The sequence below is a fragment of the Musa acuminata genome, chromosome BXJ2-4 (genome assembly GCF_036884655.1).
Source record: "Musa acuminata AAA Group cultivar baxijiao chromosome BXJ2-4, Cavendish_Baxijiao_AAA, whole genome shotgun sequence".
NCBI lineage: Eukaryota > Viridiplantae > Streptophyta > Magnoliopsida > Zingiberales > Musaceae > Musa > Musa acuminata.
Window position 1 is genome coordinate 33741434 of NC_088341.1, and position 21277 is coordinate 33762710.

A 21277-nucleotide genomic window follows, 5' to 3' on the forward strand; every position below is an offset into this window, starting at 1 on the left:
CTATATCCTCGGGTTTGGACCACGTAGAATTAACATCAATGATGATTTCCCGCTTCAATGCAATATAATCATTTGCATCACATATTTATGTACCCAAATTCTATATGGTAAAGGTAGAATTGTGAGTTTATAAAATTAGCTTATGAACAATTCGCTCTCACGTCCTCAGTTGCTTACAAGTGCTGGCTAATCTCTCTCTTCAATGATGCATCACACATCGAAGTCAAATGAACCTCGAGTCGGGTCCAAATTAAGAGAACCCAAAGTACGTGTCCGTTGTGAAACAGATGCAGAATCACAGGAAAATGTTTGATTTCATTAGAAGGCACAAAAGCATAAACTTCTAACAGTATTGCATCAAAACCCTACATAAGAAGTACTTGACGCATTCAAACAGACGTAATTTCCAGAAACATCTACCAACGGTCATCCAGAATACATCAGTGACTTGGATTTTCATCTTTTATGGGTCTTTCCTCCTGATGTGGAGTGTTCTTAATAACATCTAAGATTATTTTTTGGCAGATAGAAATATCCAAGATTTAAAGACTGCCGCCACATTCATGCTTTCTTCTCCCTTGCTGGTGCAGGAAGCAACTGTGGCAAAGCAAAGCCAGCAAAAAACGGGGAATCAGAATTTTGCAGAGATTCTCTTGAAAAGTTATGGTTGATTTAGTAAGAGCTACCTGATAACAGGAAATGAGAGAAGTTACGAATCCAAGGGCTCCCGTCACTCGAGGTGTGATCTTCTTTGGGGCCAGTTGAAGCAGCCCAATAGCAACCACAAAATCCATGGAGGCTTTTATCAGAGCTAGCTGCCTTTGATTTAATTGCTTGATCTTGTTGTGGTACTGCTCATCCTGAAATTTCACGAGGAGAACATAGAGCATTTTGAACACAAAAGAAAACACCCAGAGATGGTGTGAATTATGGACAAACATACCTTAGATCTGTCGACATGCTTCAGCTCCTTCTCTAACTTCGTCACTGCTGAAGATATTCTCCCAAGTTCTCCTAACTAAAAGTTGATATAAGGTATAACTATGCTTGAGCAATAGATTATGGAACAAAATACTAACAAATTGCTGATACTCATCATACAACAAAGTTTGCCACGTGTTTTTTCAAAGATTTAAGTCCAAAAAGGTGAACATTCAGAGCAATGACACAAACCTCAAGCAAAGTGGTGCATGCTGAAGATCCCATCCAACAATAAAGAGAAATTCTGCCAAGTAGCTCTGCACGCTCTTTATTCTTTGATACAAATGAATAAATCAGTCTTTCTACTTGTTTACATGTAAAAGAGGCCAGAAATTATAATTTCAGAGTTGATTCGGGAAGCCCAAACCTTGTATATCCCTGTTCTGCTTGCCCAGACAATTTGATCCAAAAATAAGAATGTTGACAACAATGCATTTTTTGACTGCACAAATCATTTTGTAAGCTAAAAGCGGAAAGGACCTCCTGCAAATATACTGCAGAAAAAATTACTATCTACATACCTTTCCAAGTAAAATGACAGGGAGAGAAGATCCTGGGGATGGTGGAGTTATAAGAGCATGTAGATCGTTAACAAACTGCACATTAAAGAGATGAGGTTGCAAAAACATAAAAGCAGGAACCATTCAATCGTCTATTTCCAACCACAAAAAAGTAAATCTCACCTTAAAAAGTCGAAACACTTTACGTGCCAAGCTAGTTGTTTTATCAACATTCTGTGCGGTGCCAGGCTTTCCATTGCTCAAGAATTTTGAGCCATACTGGATAGCCCTACAAATCTTATCTCTTGCTTCAGCTTTATTCAAATACAAAACCAAGAGCGCAAGCTCTGCTCTTGTAGCATCTAATGTGATAGTCATGGGTCTGATGACCAATGATAGTACCCAATTTCAATCGTCAGTAGGAGGCAGTGTCAAAAGAAGAATCTAAACCAATTCCAACGATATTATAGACAATTTAATCAGATTTAAGATTATGAAATACAAAGAGAAACCTAGCAGACAAAAGTAATGAAGACATGTTTGAATGAAAGAATCCCTTTTATTTTAACAATTAGTAAAATACAAATGTATCCGAAATACTTGGCAGATTTTTGTGCACAAGTTTAAAATATTTTTCCTGTTAATGAATGACAATATCTAATCATAGACAAGATGGATACTTTTCATTTTATGAACATGGTAGCATCAAAGGCTTCTAATGATGTTGTTTTATAATTTGGCTTCCATGCTTTACCTTATTGTCCCTGATATATCTATAAAAGGACATACAAAATATTAGTAAGTGTTGATATATTCTGGTACAGTACAATATGTTTTCCTACATACTAGTCATCAGACCAGCATAGGACAGTCATAAAATTGTGATAAATCCATGATGTATACCAATACACATATTTCAGGCTAGAGGCATAGCATATTGTTTGAGGTAGTTGCTTCCGAGTCAAGCAAGCTAGGTCTATCTTTAATGTTTTTCATCTGTAATAAAGCAAATAAATTATTTTATTATTAGGTATATCTAATATGTTGTCATCTGTAATATAGTTTGTTCAAATATGGTGTCCATTCTTCATAGCTATAGGTATATCTATTGCTTTGACTTGAAAGAAGAATTTGTGCCTGGACATAATAAAATAACAGATTTTAGTGTTCAGTTGGTAAATTTCCATCTTGTAACTAGTTCATAGCAAGCAAGTATTTTGTCCTTGGTGGCTTGTTCATGAGTCTAATCTGCTACACTTATCAAGTGTATCAAAAGCAGCTAGCCATACAGCCCTGCAGTAAAACAACTTACAAAGACAGAATTTTAGTTTTCATTACAAAGTGTCTCACTCCACAGAGACACCTTAAATTGTTTAATGATCATAATAAATTTCTCAACAAAGAGCAACTAAAATTGTATTCAGAAAGTATCATTTAATTTATGATAACATATAGTCTATTATAGATGTAGGAAGAGATCCGATACTATTTTGACAAGCAAAAGACTTCTTTTATGATAACAGAGGAAGAAAAAGAGAAAAGAAAATATAACAATAGTAAGTGAAAAATCGGGAAAAAAGATAATTACACTACTCATTGTGTCTCAAAAAATAAATTCCAGTGATGCAGGTCATACACCTCCACACATTTCATATGTGGATGATGTGATCATACCATTGGAACTTAAAATATGACCTCACACCATTCATAAGATAATATAATTTTAATTAATTAATTCTATGATTTATTCATATCCCAAGTACAATCCCTTTGTAGACCCCAATTACAAGAAAAAATAAAAAATAAAAAATAAAAAAAGATTACGATTGTCTCGATGCAATCAATCATCTATTTTTTTACTTCTCTGAAAAAAAAAAATTAGAGACTTGATCTAAAGAAAAATCTCTTTTTTTGATGATATATCTGATTGAAAGACTTTCATCCATCTACAATCTGATTGAATTTGATATCTTCAATCAAATTCAATGTTAAACTACTTGTTCATTAGGATCATCAATCAGACCAATTATTGACTCATTCCTTTTTGTTTGGCTTTCTTGTTTCTTCTTTGGCAATCGTGATAACATATATAGCATTGTAATAAATATTCTCATGTGAGAAATTTACAAAAGAAATCCTAAAAAATATTATTCAAGAAAAAAAGAATCAAAATGGTTCCACATCAAGTATACTTCTAGATTGTGTACTAAATATAGACATAAGGTCTTATAATTGCATCGCCGGCCAGTGATAAACAGTTATGATGGACATGGACTACATCTATGATAATTATCTGTTGCCTGAGTTAACTGGGTATCCTACTAAGCAATCAAATTGATCTACATTCTAAAATCTTTGATTCTAACAAAAATCACATGTATGTTTCTTTTTGTGAGATTCACCAGAGTTTCCAATTGAGAAGTTTACTCATAAGACATGCTTGATTGGTTCTTCATTTTTATGCCATGTTAGTTAGAATCACTATTGACAGATGTCATGAAGTTCAGACTTTGTTTTCCTCATTTTTACTATTCCATTGATAATGTGTAAATATCATCAAGACAAACAAATCTTAAGAAATAAACAAAAAATGATTGCCCATTGATGTCTCTTTCCATGATTATCCAACTTCAAATATGTGAATGCTATCTTCATTAATATTGCCTTCATGCTAGATGACAGAGAATCCAAAGCTCTAATACTAAATTCTTGTCTATCTTTTGTTGACCATGCCATGAATCTTCTCCTGATATTGCTAAATTTGCACTTTATGTTGAGATTGGTATTAGTTTTTCTTAGGTTAGAACTGTATTTTCTAGCATGTCTCAGTAGCACAAGTTCAACAATATATCAAATAAACCATCATCAAATGAAACAGTATGATCAGCAAACAACAAGCATCGTGAAAGTTCATGTAAAAAATACCAGGAATTTGATAATCAAGAGTAATAACTAATAACAATATCTCAATCATGCTGTTATCTTGAGACCTGCCGATCAGAGTATCACGTTTGCAAACAAGATGATAAAAAAAAATGGCGCGTAATTATGCTTGGATGGCAGAATCTACAAATGTCATTTTTAGGGCACAAAATGTTGGGAATAAACCGCATCGAATTTTAACATGCTTTGACCGTAGCCTAACGATTAGAAACATGGAAGGCATATAAATCGATCGCGCAAGCTGAACAAAAGGCACATGTACGAACATATCATCGGATCATATATCACATCAATCACTGCTAGGGATCCACTCATTACCACCACAAGCACTCGATTCATGAACGATCGATTGTTAAACCGCAAGATGACGACGGAATAAAGCTAGCGATCTAAATATCGCACAAATCGCAATCCATCCATGATGCGCACAGAACGGGGCAACATAAATCATAAATCGGAGAATTGGCAATAAATACAAGACAAATCACATAAAAAAGAAAATTCTCCAGAAACAAATTAATAGTTCCCAGATCTCGTTAACGGTTGATTGAATCTTGCGAGAAGAATGGGGCGAGCGAGAGAGATACCTTGAAAGAAGCGGAAGAGGAAGGAAGAAGAGCTACAGGGATTCGTTGAAAGGGGGCAACACTACCGCCGCCTCCGTATTCTATTAAGTCGCTTTGTTTTGGCGATGAGAGAGAGAGAAACGAAACTCTTTCAAAAATAGACTGATGCTTATCTGTCTATCTTATTTAGTCATTAAACTACCTGATCTACCATTGGAACCACTGCTGGGCCCCAGCAAGATTTAAGTTTGGGCAACTCATCGTCCAATAAGAGGACAGGTACGTCTGTTAATTAAGGAGAAATCTTGAGGAAGCGTGACGTGCCGCAGGCTGGGTGTTGGCCTGCCGTGTCATCAGGTTCCTTCTCTTGGATTTGGTGCGGCTAAAATGAGGCGCCTCATACAGCCATCACCATTTTTATATGACCTGTCACGTAGGCATTTGGGTTGATCGGTGCTCGGTGCGTGGTATAAGACTGCGAGATTTCGATGGCACGTTTTGATGGAATGCTGTTATAGGGGAAGCAATATTAAGTTTATATGCATCTCCAAATTCACTATCGGAAGGTAAGAAAAGGCAAAGATTAATTTCCCAAAAATCATTACGTTGATCGAAGTGCTAAAACCTAACATTTCATCGATTGGTACGGTTAAATCCATCAATCAAATGTGTCGAGTGTAGGTTAGTTTAGTGAGTAAAGAGCCTGTAATTTAAACTTTTCGTAGGTTAAATCCATCATGCTTTGATTCGGATGATAATAGCACTATAATCTTAAAAATCTTGTCCTGACATATGAACATCTTCAATACAGACAAAAAATAATAATAATCAAGATGACATGACATTTTATTCATCTCTATTTTTTGCTTAGTGAATGCAAAAGTTTATTGGAGAAAGAACCTTTAGCTTTAGCATATATGATTTGGTAGAAGTCACAATACCATGAAAATGAATGACGGATCGTATACAATTTACCTCACAATTACATCCGGCAGTGTTGTGCGCACGCGACGCACGCACACAAAAGTATACATTAATGTGAGAGCACTGAGAACAACTTGGGTGCATGAAAGATTTATAACTGGATTACATCCGTCATAGCCGAAACCATGTCACTCAATTTGCCTAAACTATGTAAAAGATTTACTCAAAGAAGTGTCCTTTAGAAGAAGTCTTGGTAGTCCTCGAACAAAACCATCACCGAATACCCATTCTCAATAAAAATGAGAATGGGGACTCATATACAGACATTGCCATGCACCCTATATAAATATGACTAGGGAACAGAGCGAACTTGCTACCTTCTACTGTTCCTACATCGAGGTTGTTGTTTAGAGACCACACTCAAAATGGTTATAAGCTGGAGGTAAAGATTTTTTCCTGCATGAATCCTTTGGGATATATCAACACTGAGTCAACGCAGATGCCACCCTTTGTGTGTGTACAATCAATTTGCGTCATTGAGAATTCGAGCTTGGTTGACACATTCGAGTTTTCCACAACAAAATCTCCAGCATGGCAGAGGATCCATCTCCCAGGTTCATCTAAATAACGATGAGATGTAGCAATCTGACCCTCTGAAGTTGACAGCTGAAAGTGCACTGGTTTTGTATCCCATCCATGGACATGTTCGAAGCTGCAGATCCGACGGCCAAGTCGCTTGGAGATTCGACCCAGATGGAGCCGGAAGAACAGGCTGTAAGCACCAGCAGGGAAGCAGAAATCTATTTCCCCATCCACCTCGAACCACCAAGTTTGCTGAAGATAAGCAACTGTATGGAATCTGCAAAGAGAAAATTAAAGGTAAGTCATATGCGTTTTCACTTAGAGCAGTATGTTATCAAATGCATCAGGATCACAACACTAGAAAATTAAAGGTAAGTCATATGTGTTTTCAATTTCAATCAGCCTATACCAACACCAACTTGATCAATACATCATCTCATTCTGATTGAGTAAATTCAATTACTGGTGCATAAAGTTAATTAAAATGACAAATATATATCCCAAAGAAAGCAAGACAACTTCAACCCTGTCAAACCCTCAAAAGAGGTGACACTTCTGCAATACATGTAACAAGCCCACGCACATCAACAGAATTATTACCATTGCAAAGAGGCGGTACAAGGCAAAAGAAAAGAGTAGGAAAGTATCAATATGCAACAGCATGGCTGGAAGAAATCTTCTTGCTTTCTAGATAAATGACTAACAAGCTTACTTCAAATCCACACGATTAAGTATGCACTAGTCCTCATCCACATAGTACAAGATGCAATTGCATAAAGATTACCACAGTTTAACAGTTAAAGACAACATCAAAGACAGAAATTTAGGTGCAGCTTATTTCATAGGAACCAATTCACCAATAAAAATATTAATCGTCAGTCCTTATCTTTTTAAATAAATTGGCTTTACGAGTCCATTGTCATTCACCACAACTCAATGACTCAAAAAGACATCCCCTCTCAACCTAATATCAACAACTTTGTGCTCAATTCTCGGCTAACCTCAGCAAATCTTGTCTTTTTTACAATCAGAGGTTGGAAATCTATTATAGAAAGGAGTCCACCATCAGCAATTCTTGTTTTTCCTTCATTTCACTTTGTTTTCTTTAAAATGTACTACAGAAGAAGCAATAATACCAAGACACGAATACAAAGGAAAGACATGGGACGTCCTGAAAAGCCACCAGTAAGCTGTCAAGAATCTGAAGTGCTGGAAGAAGGATGAATGGAACTTTTAAGAAATTTTAAACGAATGGGATATCCCAAAAATGATAGAAAAAGGACCACATTTAATCCTTCTTTGCTCGATGTATTACATGTTCATTTCATATTAATACACATGGTCATTTTCCAACAAATAATGATGTCTGCCTGCAACAGTGTCTGGCATTTCAGTCTAACCATGATGATTAATATACAGGAAGGTGATCTTATAGCTGCATTTGGAAATCACCTAATATTCCTAACTACCGAAATCAGCTAGGTAAAAATAAACCTAGATAAACCACATAAAGATTGCCCACAAATTCTTTAACAAAAATACATCTGACAGTTCTTCAACAAAGGAGAATGGCCAAAAATCATATATAATCATGTATGCACTATGTGCAAATGCCAAGAATTTCACAAAACCCAGCAAACACAGAATTATAGATATGAGTGAACCAATCATGTAAAATAGGGTTAAACAATCTTCTATTTATAGATGCCTGTTCAGACAAACTTTTGTAACTGTGACAAAGCCAAGCAAGATTGACTTTTTTTTTTCTTGCAAGGCAAAATTGACTGAGGATATCGAAAGAGAGGTTAAGTAGATGATATGTTCGAAGTAATGTTTAGGAAGATCATTTTTGGACTACTCAATTCCACCTTTAAAAAGATTGTTTGATTAGAAAGAAAATAAAGCAAAAACTACATCACATCAAGTAATCAGACAAATTAATTGCCTATCATCCGTTGAAATAAAGAGGAACAGAACCGAATCAAATAACAATTAGCGTCATTCAATTGATGTACCTGGATTCGTCCGTCGAGATATGATTCCAGTATCTTCTGTCATCAATCCCTGTAATAAGCAACGCCTTTGAGGAAATTGACATGCAAACGCCACCCCGGTTCTTTTCAAGCCAGAATTCCTTAAATCCAAAGTAAAAAAAACATAAATTAAGCCCTAAATTAGGAAGAAGATGACCAATTTATTCACTTCCTTCTACAGAATTATACAAGACAAAATCCATTTTAACCCAAAGATCCAAGTGGTCGACCACACAGATACCTACCTAAAACAAAATTTCGTATATCCATAGAATATAATCAAGAAAAAAAAATCTCACCTTGGTGCCCCCATCGAGGGGATTCGGCCGGCACAGCCGCGCATAAATCTCCTTCAAGAAAAGGCGCCGCTTTCTGCTACTCGGGCTCTTCCCACCGCAGGCCAATTCCATCAGATGCACGTAGTTCTCCGGGAGCTTCGCCTTCCAGACGAAGTCCGCCGAGGCAGCGCCCCGGAACGTCCGGCTGAGCCGCGCCGCACGGCAGATCTCCGGAGGGTCGAGGTGGAGCAGCACAGCGGCGACGCAGCTTTCCGGCAGGTCCCCGAGCCCCGTCTCGTGGCCCCCCGTCTCCCCATCCGGCCCCGTGATGCTCGACGCCCCGGCGCCCATCGACAGCACCAAGCCACCCAATCCGAGCTCGCAAAAGATATCCAATCCGCGGCAACCAAAAAACAAAACAAAAATCAGGGCTCCGGAGACGATGAACAAGGACGAAGCATTCGGCGCCGGTTCCGGATCTGTCAAGACCGCGAAAGGAGGAGGAGGAGGGTATCGAGGGAAGCTCGATCGGGCGGCGACGGAAGAGAGGCGCAGACAATGGGAGGCGGAGGCAAAGTATAAAGGCGCGATGACGGGGACAGGCGAAATGACACAGATACCCCTGCAGCATTCTGTTGAACGGCGACCCGTCAACATGTCGCGGTGTTTCCGGACCATGACACGTTGGATCGCGTCAGCAGCTACGCCCAATTGTTATTACCGACCGAGTGGCGTAAAAAGTAAGCGCGTTTTCCCCCTTCCCCTTCTGAGAGAGTTTGGTATCCGCCGACACATCAAAATTCACACTTACTGTCTTATTTATTATATATCTCATATTCGAGTCCATTTCCAAAAAAAAAAAAAAATTCTTTTAAAAAAATAATATTAATTATTATTAAATGAATTAAAAATCTAATTGAATCATGGCAAGGATGCAGAGAAGAATGGGATAGCAAAGGGGTACGTCTTACCTGTCACAACACAATTAATTGGATCCATAAAGTTGATGCTCGATTGAGATACCAGTTTGTACACTTATCGAAAGCCACCTCATGTCTAAAAAGAGGACAAATATGTTAGAATCGCCTTTCCAGTTCTATGATTGAACAATTCAATCAAAGAATAGCTTAAATCTTACTACTGTCGCTGGAAATCCTACAAAACCTGCTTCATCTTAACCTCATAATCTCGGTATCTCGATAAGATGAATTTTGAGTGATAGACTAGAGATTCAACGACAGCCTTGCCTCTAAATTGACTAAGTAGACTCAATGCATCCATTCTTTCTTCCAGAATTCTGACGTTGACCAGATCCCTTAGTGAGCGTCGGATGCCACCAAAATAGATCAATTCAATTTTCCAATCTACTTAGTCGGAGGCAAGACTTTTCTCTTTGTAAGGTCAAATAAAATTTGGTATAGCGGACTACCGTTGAATTTTCAATTTATCACCAAAGGGCTAATTATAAGTTATTCCTTATATTTGGATCCTATTAACATCACGATCTCTATACTTAAAAAATTTATATTATGTTCCTTGTAATTTTAAAAATAGAACAAATAATTATATTTATAGTAACGTTATTAGTTGTATTGATAGAAAACACAATATGTGATATCACATGTTAAATTAGTACAAAAATGATTAGTAAAAAAAATAGTTTTAACATTTCTTATGTTTCTAACGATTTTATTGATAAAAATATAATTTTAATATTTTTTAAAAAATATATTAGAATTATCCTTTTGTCTATCATTTTCGTGTCGATCGAGTTACATATTATGTTTTTCATCAATACAACTGATGGTGTTAGGACAAACGGAGTTATTTATTTTAATCTCAGAATTATAAAGATTTTAATATAAATTTTTTAAATATAAGAACCATGATGCTAAAGGATAATATAGATAATATATAATTAGTCTTATGGAATCGAAAGAAAGAAAGATGATTAGAGGGAGTCTAAAGGAGCAAACATTTTAATTATAATATGAGAGAAAAAAAATGAAACCATGATTTCAACCCATAGATATCAATCCACCTTGAATTATTTGTCAACAGTACAATATGTTGTTAGAAATTAAGGAGCACATCAAATTAATAATTTGATGTTTCCCTCATGTCATTATTAATATACTCCAGCTTACATAAGTTATTTCTCTAGTCACATGCTTGGCACTCCACTTCGTATACTAAACAATGTTAGCAATGCTTAATTAATGAGTGAGGACACTATAGGAATAAGAGTACAAAATTATAATTATTGTTATCTCAAATGTAACAAAATGAATCCAACAAAGCACCACCGAAAGGGAAGAAATGAGGCACCAAAAAGTCATGGACAACATAAGCTTCCTTTGTCCCTTCCTTTGATCTTTTTTAAGTACCCTTTTGAAAGTATGGCGTGCACTTCTTTCTTTACATTACATTTGCTGGTCATAAAAAGAATGCATGGAAGTTTATGGGAAGCAATGGTGCACCAAATGGCCACCACTTCATCTTTTACTGGTTTGCTTCCATCTTTGAGTCTCTTCTTGTTGCTAGTTTTCCGCGTCATCTCCATCTTCTACTGCAAACTTTCTTGGACATGGTTGACTATGGAGATGCAGTGGCAATTAATGTCATTGTATGCCACCAACAACTACCAACAACTACGAGCTAAAGGAAACCATGGTTGCTTTTTCTTAGTTTCTATGTGGGTGCGCATCGAACAGTGGCTATAAATAAATACAGTTATTAGAATCGAATGGATTTGTCCAATAATTATTAGAGTCAAATGGAGTTGTCAAACAAGTTTCAATATCCTGACGTAAGAGATATTATTGATGTTTGAGATTTGATTGGAATTTATATGTGTTAGAAAATTAAATAGAACCAAGAAGATTTGAGATACGGGAGCAAATATCGACTTACATTAAAAAAAAAATTAAGCTCAAGTGCGGTTTTTAACATGATCTCTTCGACTCTTTAGTTAATCATAAAAATAAAAAAATAAAAATTTTAAGTAAAACTATAATTGACCTCAATTATCATGATCCGATGAGATTTTATAATCGATTTAATAAGAAAAAATATTCTATAATATGAGTAAAATATTTTTAAAAAAATTTCATATTAGGCCGACTATGGAAAGTCCTGATTTGATTGTCATATGTTAAGTCTTGATTGGGGTGAGCATTTCCTATATCATATCTAAATAAATTTATGATCGATTAGGTTAAAAATTATAACTTCAATTAAATTAAAATTATTTAAATATTTATTTATAATTATTAATAATATTTTTAGATCTACTTTACTTTTTTACATCACTAATAATAATTATTTTTTATATGGATGTTATGTATCTAACTCGACTCTCTTATTTTTAGAAGCTCATTTTGAACAATCTTTTTGTTTACTTAATATTAGAACTACTTAAGTTGTTAGGTGTTAATAATGATTTATATATTAGATTATATGATCCTATCTAATTATGTAAGATATATTTTAGATATAATTATATTTATCTAATAATAAAAAAATTAATTATGGTATAATTTTTTAGAAGATAAACTTGATAGAAGAGACACTCTTAATTACTTATCTTAGACTATCTATTTTCGTCTATAAATAAACAAGACATCCTAAGGACCTAAAATATAATACAACATATAGATACATAATATTATTGAGAGATTCATATCTTTCCTTAGTCACGTGAATCAATCAATGAAAGACTACGTATCTTCTCCCTTTTTTTTTTTAATCTTTAATCCATTATTCATAGTGGTCCAAAGATAAAAAGAGAGAGAATATAAATCTAGTTTTTTTTTTATAGATCAATATTACTATATTTTTCGAATCCAATGATGGTATGCTTGCAAATTAGTCTAAATAGCATCAAAATGCTTAGTCTACTTCTATCTTTAATACAAGCCAAGTTAGTCAATTAGCTTTTAAGTTTGGATTAAGAGAAGAAAGTATGTAAGCGAGATGTTAAAGAAGAAGTCAATAATCAAACTAGGAGAAGACTATAGAGAATAAAGTAAACAAGAAGAGAATGAACATGGTAATAAATAAGAGCAAGTGGTAAAGTAAAAGATAAGTTAATTCTTTAGACAACAAACAATGGTTGCAAAGCCATTATGCGTTAGTAAGAGTTGTTATGGAGTATAGTGTTCATTAAATTTAGATATATTATTATTTAATTTTAGATTTTGACATTAATTTTTTTTTGCATAAAAGTAGTATAGAAATGATTTTTATGCTTACATTATAATGGTCCTTTTTGACCTACATAGATTTTTCAAGAATGTATTTAGTAATTTGTATTTGTAGTAGCTAACTTCCAATTTTGTAAACCAGTGTTGAGCTTCTAATAATTTATTAATTAATATTTTTAAGGCTTTATTATAATTTGATAATGAGTTATAGACAAGTATAAAGGATGATTACTCGAGATTATTAATAAATTTTGTCCAAACTCGAATATAAATATAATTAATTATTTAACTATTTATTTTAAATTAAAATATGATCATATATGTTTTATTATTGAGTCAAGTCAATCCGAATGTTATCCTTAAAGCGGTTGGATATTGCTTTAGGATGACTCTTTTATGATGAGTCTCTTATTATATTATAAACATGATTACTCCGATACTTAAACTATTGACAAATCCAAGATTAAAAAAGATTTTAGATTTTGAACCATAAATGAAAAGCTATTACTTAAAAAGAGAGTGATAATGAGAATGTTTGATTAACCCACAATATTGATCATATAAATATATTCTAAATTCAAATATAATGATATAAATAAAACATATACATGTGTCGAAAGGATCAAACCTACAAGTGTAGTTATCTCATGTAAAAAATGATAACAAATAAAATATTTGAGAATTTTACTGTCCATTGTTTTATTCGAACATGACATCCAAACTCTGCATTAAAACCGCAGCCCAGCAATCGCTGCATCTCAAATCTTTCTTGGCAAACATAATATCTCCTCCGAATGCCATGGCACCACATCCTTCGATGATTCCAACCTCAAACATCCTGTGAGGTTGGTCATCCCATCACCGTCAACCCGGAAATATCTTGTGATTCGACAGTGAAGTCAGAGTCTGTCGGCAAGTGACACGAATCCATCATAGATCCTATCATCATTCTCGTCGCACACTTGACATCGACAAGGGTGCCTTTTGCCCGATTCCAAACACAACCTAACAAGAAGCAGCAGCAGCAAAAAGAGGAACGCAATGGCTGTGCGAACGGTGAGGTAGGGCAGGCCGCACACACGCACGCAGCAAGGAAGGCTGGTGGCGGAGATGGCATCACGACAACTGGGGCGGCTGTGAGCATTCCGCTTTTGCATCAGCTTTTCCGGTGCCTTTAGATTGTGAAAGCTGCATCACCGTCACCGTTTCGGAGGTTGAGATGATTTGTCCCAGCAGCCATTGGCGGACGCAGAGGACGTGTTCTCCACTCCGTCTTTGCCTTGTTCTTTGCCTTTGCTACCTCCTTTTTCTTATAATAAGAAAAATTAAAATATTTTATAATGAAATCGAAAGGATACTATCCGTTTGTGTCAACGCAAACACAAACTAAAAAATAAATAGGATGATATATATTCCTTCAAATATTAGAAAAATCATTGATCCTAGTTTGAGTGGCAATCAGTTTGCTATATAATTCTTTTCACAAAATACATGTGAGATGACTCATCACAAACATTAGTTATAAAATATTCCTAGTACTATTCAAAATTTATCGTGAAAAAAGAGACTATCTATTTTTTTTATATCAACCATCATCGTAAAATATATCTGTTATTCGGTTGATAAAATTGCTACAATTCGAAAATATAATAGCAGCATTATCCAATCTTCGTCATAGTTTAATTTAATCCAATCAATAGTCAACTTTCTTCGTATAACAAAGTAAAAGAAAATCCTAATATGTCACTAAGTTCAGTCGACTTCATCATATCATATCATATCATATCATATCATATCATATATATATATATATATATATATATATATATATATATATATATATATATATGAATATTAATAAAAATTCATATGAAAGATAATAATAATAATAATAATAATAATAATTTTTATAAAAAAATTTATGATAAATTATTAAAATCTTTATTAGCTAAACTAATTAATATGATGATTGTATTTGAATATATGATATTCTTTTCAAGACTAAGGTACACTATTAGATTTGTGGTGTCATGGAAGAGAGAAATTTTCTCATGTTGTAGTCCATCTCCAAGACTGGCACAGAAGAAAAAATCTGGTTCAGACTGCTACTGTCTGCGTTTCTTTGGATCAAACGATACAAAGCAGGAGAAAGTGACATCAGGTTAAAACTAGATGGATGATGGAGACTCTTCTTCGACCAGGCTTTGGTGTGCAGGGAACACGAATCAATGGAGGCAGCTGCATGCAGATGGAAAATGATGGGGCATCACCTTTGCTTCCGAGCTGGTTTTAACATCAAGGTGGTGACTACAGTCTGACAAAAGACCTTTTCGTTTGTCTAACTAGAAAGATTCTTAATTTAAGTTTCACTTTTCTCCATGAGAATGAGAGAGAGAGAGAGAGAGAGAGAGAGGAGAAGGGCAGTTGATGGATGAAAAGAATCCACTCAACCATGAGGAAAATTTAAGCTGAGAACATTACAGGTTATATTGGCATATGCAATATATATATATATATATATATATATATATATATATATATATATATATATATATATATATATATATATATATATATATATATATATATATATTGTATCATTGCATGGGGACATGAAATATGGCCGATACATTTAGAAGTAATGTGTGCTTAATTGAAAGTAAATGTTTCTGAGCATGATCTCAATGTAGAAGTGACATTATTGGCATTTATTTGCTTGAGGAAGAACCCAAAAGTTTGGATATTGCAACCAAAACAAAATAGGAGGTGAGCATCTAATCACTTTCAGTGTGTTAGAAGAACAAAACATTAATGAAAACAAAGGTCTACTTCTCATTTCTTTTCCTAAAACAGAATGACATATGATTCGATATTAAGTTTTAGCGAACAATCTTCGGAAAAAAAATATTTTTTCATATCAAGAATGTTTTCTTCGTCACTCTATAAATAATATTCTCTTACTTATGATTCAAAATTTTAAAATCACATTAGACGTTGAATTGACTTGAGTATTGAACTAGTCTTATCAATTATATTTCAACGCTAGTCATATAGATGCCACTCGTAATGCGAGAGACCGTTTAGGATCATCCCAAAAAAGCATTTGTCCTCCTCAAAGATCTAGTTCTCGAATTCGATCTACAACCAATTCTGATACTAAGAATAATAAACAAGAAGAACTCCTAAGAAAAAAAATTAGTAGACAAGGAAAATAATGCACTCCTTCAGCAAATTGCATCATTGGATCTTAGCTAAGCAACTCATTTAGGCATTTGAAGTGTAGGAATATTGTCATTGGAACAGAACAAAATGGACCCCAAGACAAGAAGGAATTAAGCCATTGATTGGATCCCAAGACAACAAAGGGCTTGGAATGATACTAAGACTCGTTGTATTTTTCTCTCTGATGGCTCTGAGATCATGTCACATGATTGGAATGCATTATTCCATTATTTCAAATATATAATAGTATTACAGGAGGTTTATACATCATTTGATGCGTTCATCCCCTCATACCTAATACAAGAGAAGCCAACTAATTTATCTCATTCACCTACCAAGTCATTGCACTTATAACTCAACCTCTTCCAAGCTAACCTCTCTTTCTTGAGAGTAAGAGGTCTTCATAATTTGAAGGCACAAAAGAACTCCTTTGGCAACCTCACAAATGTGTCAAAAGAGTGAGAAGTCTTCATGTATTCTGATCAAAGACGACCAAGATGTCTTCCTCTTTAGAGGATAGCTGCATCAAGCCCACAAATCTCTCCATAATGAGGCAAAGAAAAGTTAGGTTAAAGAAGGTAGACTCTTATGGAAGCATCGAGCTTTACGGTTGTGATTATATTAATCTCCATATAGGTATATCATTCTACAAATGAAGCTATGAAGAAGTTTGAGAACAAATTGTTGTGAGGATCTTTAATGTTGAGAATTACATGAGAGATTGAGGTTTAATGAAGTATATATAGTTTGGGTTTATTAGTCCACAAATTTAACTTAAATTATTCAGATTTTTTTGACCTAATAATTAAAAGAAATCCAATAACAAGTCTATTTTATAGCTCCATAAGTTGATCATTGTATCAACACTCCAATAATTAAAAGATGACTCCAAGATAAGAATGCTGACAATTAAAAGATGACCATATGTGTGTGTATATATATATATACATATATATACACACATATATATATACATATATACATACACACACACGCCTATTTAAATATTTCTATAAATTAGTTACAATGTACATTTACAAATAAAGGAATGTCTAACCATGTAATGAAAGTAAATTAACAATTCTCATATATATCTTGAACAATAGTATGCTATTTATTTTAAAATATTGGTTAGGGGTAATCTCTGTTGGTAAAAGGTGTGAAAAAAACTAAGTTACTACTAATCTTGAAATTTTGAATATTAATTAATTAGGCCATTGAGTTGCATATTGTTGTTAATTGGTCTTTCAATATTTTTAGTCCTAAAAGAATTTTAAATAAACAAGCCATATTCATGTCCAATATGCTTCTCAATCTTCAGAAGTTCAATTTGGTAGTCACAACTTCATGAGCTTCTCTTAAAGGAGCACATTATTCACACAAAAAATTGCAAGTTCTTGGCATACATTTTAATACGTCTAAATCAGAAAAGCATTCTAGACATTTGCCAGGTGCAAGTCATAGTGCATGTGGTTGAAGAGATTTGCTACATTGAAGAGGCAAAACAAGATTTTCCAGACGTTGTTGTGAGGTTAATTATGCTGAATCTGGATTAGATCAATGTATAATTCTACCATAATTCCAAATTGGAGAAATGGCCTACTCATACTAAATGTCATTTGATATCTTTATGCAGTCTTAGGGCTGATTTCTACCACTGGACTTTAGCAAGATGAGGATTCTTCCCTGCTGACCACAAAGGTTTGCAGTCAAAAGCTAATCCCCACAAGTTGTCATTCTTTATGTTATCAACTTCAACTCTTCCGGGAGCTTCACCGTTATGGCAGTCAGCTTTGATGGGACAAGCCAAAGGTAGCTATTTGTGTGTTGGATTGCATTGGTTCCAATCACTCATTCGAAATCATTCAGCTAAGTTATTTTTGCATATAATGAGATCTCAGAAGAAACACTGAGATCATTGACATTTGCTGCTTATTGTCAACTTATTTAATTCATCTTCGCTGATCAGGCCATGTAAGAAGACTTCAGCTCAAATGAAAATGTCAATGCCGTACATCATAAGCAAAGTTGAACTGCTAGCAAGATGACCAAGTGACAAACATCCCATCACTTGGAGTGTTGTGAGCTCTTCTCAAGCTAAATAATTTATGATTACTGCCTTTTCACATCAATCTCAAGACTTGACACCACAATGGAACACATGGTGAGTGCTACAAACATAACTTGGTAAATTGAATGATTTGGCACAAATAATTGAATATGGGAAGGTTAGTGCTACATTCATCCTTTTTAGAACTTGATACATGCAGACTAATGTGACAAGAACACGATAAAATTTATCAATATTTTTTATTAGAAAGTATATATATATATATATATATATATATATATATATATATATATATATATATATATATTCTCTAGACTGAATATTAAAGTTCTACCAACTTAGGCATCATAATGAACAAATAGAAAAAACTCTTTTGTGGGCACCTCGACAAATCGAGATCATAGGATATGATGGGATGAGCTACAGTACTATGATATCTATATTTTAATTGATTGTTTTAATATTGATTTTGATAATATAGTATTAAAATATAAGCTGCCGTACTGTCACATCAACCTATATCATTAAATATATTATATTAGTATGTACTAGTAGCAATATCTTTTTATATCGATATTACATCTAATGTACTAATTTGATCAGTATTTAAAATCTCAGATTATACATAATCAACAAACAAGTTTTCTCGCTACAAAACTATAGTTAGATGCCATTTTGGCTGTCACTATAATTATCCCTTAGCAATCATCAACGACTAGTGAAACTAATGGAGTCTCACGTCTGTAGTAGCTTATTTCATGCACCATGAAAGTTTTAATACGATCATTGTTGAGGATACCAAAACAATTGGCTTACTTCCGAGAAGTAATACTTGGACACTGTGTTTGACTAGATTTGGCTCATTCACAAAAAAGGAAAGTATGAGCCAAATTCAAACATGAATTTGTAATTCCTGATTGAGGTGACTCGAATATGGTATGGTTTAAACAATCGAAATAACTATACGACTTGTATTACATATATATTTCATCGTATAGGTTTCAATAATTGATTGATCTAACCGATTTAGGCTTTTCTTCTACTAGAAAGTAATCCTAATATGCTATCATATATTTCCTTTATCCTACACAAGTGTTTTACTGTTTTAGTTTTTCTTGTCCTTTTTTTTCTCTAAAGTTTCCCTAAAAATTGACCGATCTTATTTTATTGTTTGTTGATTTGAATTAAGAGAAAAAAATTGGATTGATTAAATAGAGAAAAAAAAATAAAAATAAGACAATATTGGAACATCAGAAAAATACTCTGCAATAAATAGTGAAAATAGAGGTGTTCTACAGAACAAATAATAATTCTTACCGGTAAATTATCCCTGCGGAAGTGTATTGAGATTAATCACTGCCGAGATTTAGATCAGAAAAAGGAAAATCTTCAAAGTAAACAGAAAAAATAATGAAAAAAGAAAAAGAAAGCTAACCAACAAACATCCTAAGCTTCGGATCCTAACGAGTGCTTCGGATCTTCCGCCAGCACTGGCCTCCTCGCCCGAGCGCCGTCGACCCCGCCGCAAGCACGGCGCGGTACGGTCCGAAGCATCAACCGTTGTGCTCCGCTGTCTCTCGTCACTGTTCGGCGACAGCGTCCGAGGCGCTCTCTTCTTTTCCGCGGTTCCGCTTGAAACCGATCGACACGCCGAAGAGTCTTGGGCCCTCGCCCCGGCCGGAACTCCCCTCCGGCTCCGCCTCCGCCTCCTTCGCCGCGACCTCGTCCTCCCCTTCTTCCTCCTCGTCCCCATTCGACGACCTTCCCGTTTCTGGGGGATGAGATGTCGACGCTCCTCCTTCGTCGGCTGCCTCGCCGTTTCCCCGGCGTGGCGCGTACACGGACATGAGCTGGAGGATGTCGTTGCAGAGGCCCTTCGTCTGGTCGAGCTCCCGGGAGAGCTGCTCGTTCTCCCGCCGCAGCCGCTCGTTCTCCTCCGCGATCTCCGAGGCTCCGCCACTGCCCCCCTCGGCCGCCGCTGGCAGTCGCACGCGGCCAGAGGAAGGGTTCGTGAACAGGACCTGGTCGCCTCCGGAACTCGATGGCGATCCGATACGATTAGTAGGAGCAGCCGCGGGAACCTCCGCGAGGCCAGGCGTGGGCAACAACTTCCGGCGCTGGATTTCGCAGAGAAGCCGCTTCTCGCCTCGGCGGAAGCACTCGTTGGCGAACTCCCATCGATCCGGCACGGTCTTCCGAAACCCCTACCAATTCCAAACCGAAAAAACCCCTTTTTTTGACACCGAAGAAAAGGAGAAGTCAATCGAATCGAATCAAAGAGCACGGCGAGCGCACGTAGGTGTTGAGCTGGCGGACGAAGCTGGAGAAGTTGTTGTGCTTGAAGTAGTTGGGGAGGACGTCGAGGGAGAACTCGGCGGGGCGCCACACCACGAAGGCGGAGCCGTCCTCGTTCCATGAGATGACGTCGTCGATGGAGGGATCGTCGACCAGCTGGTACGTCTTTGCCAGGAACGGCGTCGGCACCGTCCGCTGCGGGTCCGGCGCCACCTCGGCCGCCTCCTCACCAGGCGCCCGCGGTGCTCGTGTCCGTGGACCCATGCGAGGGCAAGGATAGCTCGCCAGCCAAAGGTTTTAGTAGGGCAGATGGAACACGGCGGAGGTAAGGTAACGCGGATGGCGGTGGGAAACGATCGGGTCGAGAGGCTACGTTATTTTCCAGAAGGTTCCGGGAAGTTGTACCTATAGTACGAATCGACACGCGTCGGTCGCCTAATGGGAAAGAGATACGCTACATCCCGGGAAGGTGCAAATCCAACCGCAAGAGCGACTTAGAATTCCATCAAATTCCACGGCACGAATCTCCACGTGCGCGACCCGGAGGTGGGACTCTCAGCCTCGTCTTGATATGAGAAGGCTTATCCATCCGCCTTGTGCGAAATGTACATCGGAGACGGTTACGACAGTGGAGGATTCATCCTATTGCATTAATGGCAGCGGTCAAATTGATGATG

The 21277-nt window shown here is 36.0% G+C and overlaps 3 protein-coding genes across 4 annotated transcripts; all 3 read right to left on the bottom strand.

The window, feature by feature from the left end:
* Positions 1 to 295: 295 nt before the first annotated feature.
* On the bottom strand, positions 296 to 5149 carry LOC103976038 (peroxisomal membrane protein 11-5). Of its 2 annotated transcripts, none has more exons than XM_009391220.3 (8): positions 5012 to 5149; positions 1665 to 1863; positions 1503 to 1577; positions 1349 to 1423; positions 1174 to 1254; positions 944 to 1018; positions 687 to 860; positions 296 to 597 (listed from the first exon to the last, which is right to left on the bottom strand). In XM_009391220.3, exons 2-8 carry the CDS (start codon positions 1857 to 1859, stop codon positions 562 to 564), a joined length of 711 nt encoding a protein of 236 aa, XP_009389495.1. In that variant the 5' UTR covers positions 1860 to 1863; positions 5012 to 5149; the 3' UTR covers positions 296 to 561. The 2 variants fall into 2 exon arrangements, with proteins under 2 accessions (XP_009389495.1, XP_064961008.1); XM_065104936.1 differs by having other exon boundaries at positions 1665 to 1925; positions 5012 to 5102.
* Positions 5150 to 6088: 939 nt separating this feature from the next.
* LOC135610434 (F-box protein PP2-A13-like) lies at positions 6089 to 9335 on the bottom strand. The gene is made up of 3 exons (XM_065104937.1): positions 8829 to 9335; positions 8512 to 8630; positions 6089 to 6773 (listed from the first exon to the last, which is right to left on the bottom strand). The coding sequence occupies exons 1-3, from the start codon at positions 9156 to 9158 to the stop codon at positions 6344 to 6346; spliced, it is 879 nt and encodes a 292-aa protein (XP_064961009.1). The 5' UTR covers positions 9159 to 9335; the 3' UTR covers positions 6089 to 6343.
* Positions 9336 to 19550: 10215 nt separating this feature from the next.
* On the bottom strand, positions 19551 to 20964 carry LOC103977715 (heat stress transcription factor B-2b). Its single transcript, XM_009393306.3, has 2 exons — positions 20601 to 20964; positions 19551 to 20509 (listed from the first exon to the last, which is right to left on the bottom strand). Exons 1-2 carry the CDS (start codon positions 20862 to 20864, stop codon positions 19886 to 19888), a joined length of 888 nt encoding a protein of 295 aa, XP_009391581.2. The 5' UTR covers positions 20865 to 20964; the 3' UTR covers positions 19551 to 19885.
* Positions 20965 to 21277: the final 313 nt, after the last annotated feature.

Bases quoted from the DNA above. Each gene is read 5' to 3' on its own strand.
- LOC135610434 (XM_065104937.1), bottom strand. From the start codon at position 9,158: ATGGGCGCCGGGGCGTCGAGCATCACGGGGCCGGATGGGGAGACGGGG. The intron at 8,631-8,828 runs GTGAGATTTTTT...TTTGGATTTAAG, and splicing joins CCCTCGATGGGGGCACCAAG to GAATTCTGGCTTGAAAAGAA. The intron at 6,774-8,511 runs GTACATCAATTG...TTCTCTTTGCAG, and splicing joins ATCTCGACGGACGAATCCAG to ATTCCATACAGTTGCTTATC.
- LOC103976038 (XM_009391220.3), bottom strand. From the start codon at position 1,859: ATGACTATCACATTAGATGCTACAAGAGCAGAGCTTGCGCTCTTGGTT. The intron at 1,255-1,348 runs GTTTGGGCTTCC...TTTGTATCAAAG, and splicing joins GCAGAACAGGGATATACAAG to AATAAAGAGCGTGCAGAGCT. The intron at 598-686 runs GTAGCTCTTACT...GCTTTGCCACAG, and splicing joins CTCTCATTTCCTGTTATCAG to TTGCTTCCTGCACCAGCAAG.
- LOC103977715 (XM_009393306.3), bottom strand. From the start codon at position 20,864: ATGGGTCCACGGACACGAGCACCGCGGGCGCCTGGTGAGGAGGCGGCC. The intron at 20,510-20,600 runs GTGCGCTCGCCG...TGGAATTGGTAG, and splicing joins TCCGCCAGCTCAACACCTAC to GGGTTTCGGAAGACCGTGCC.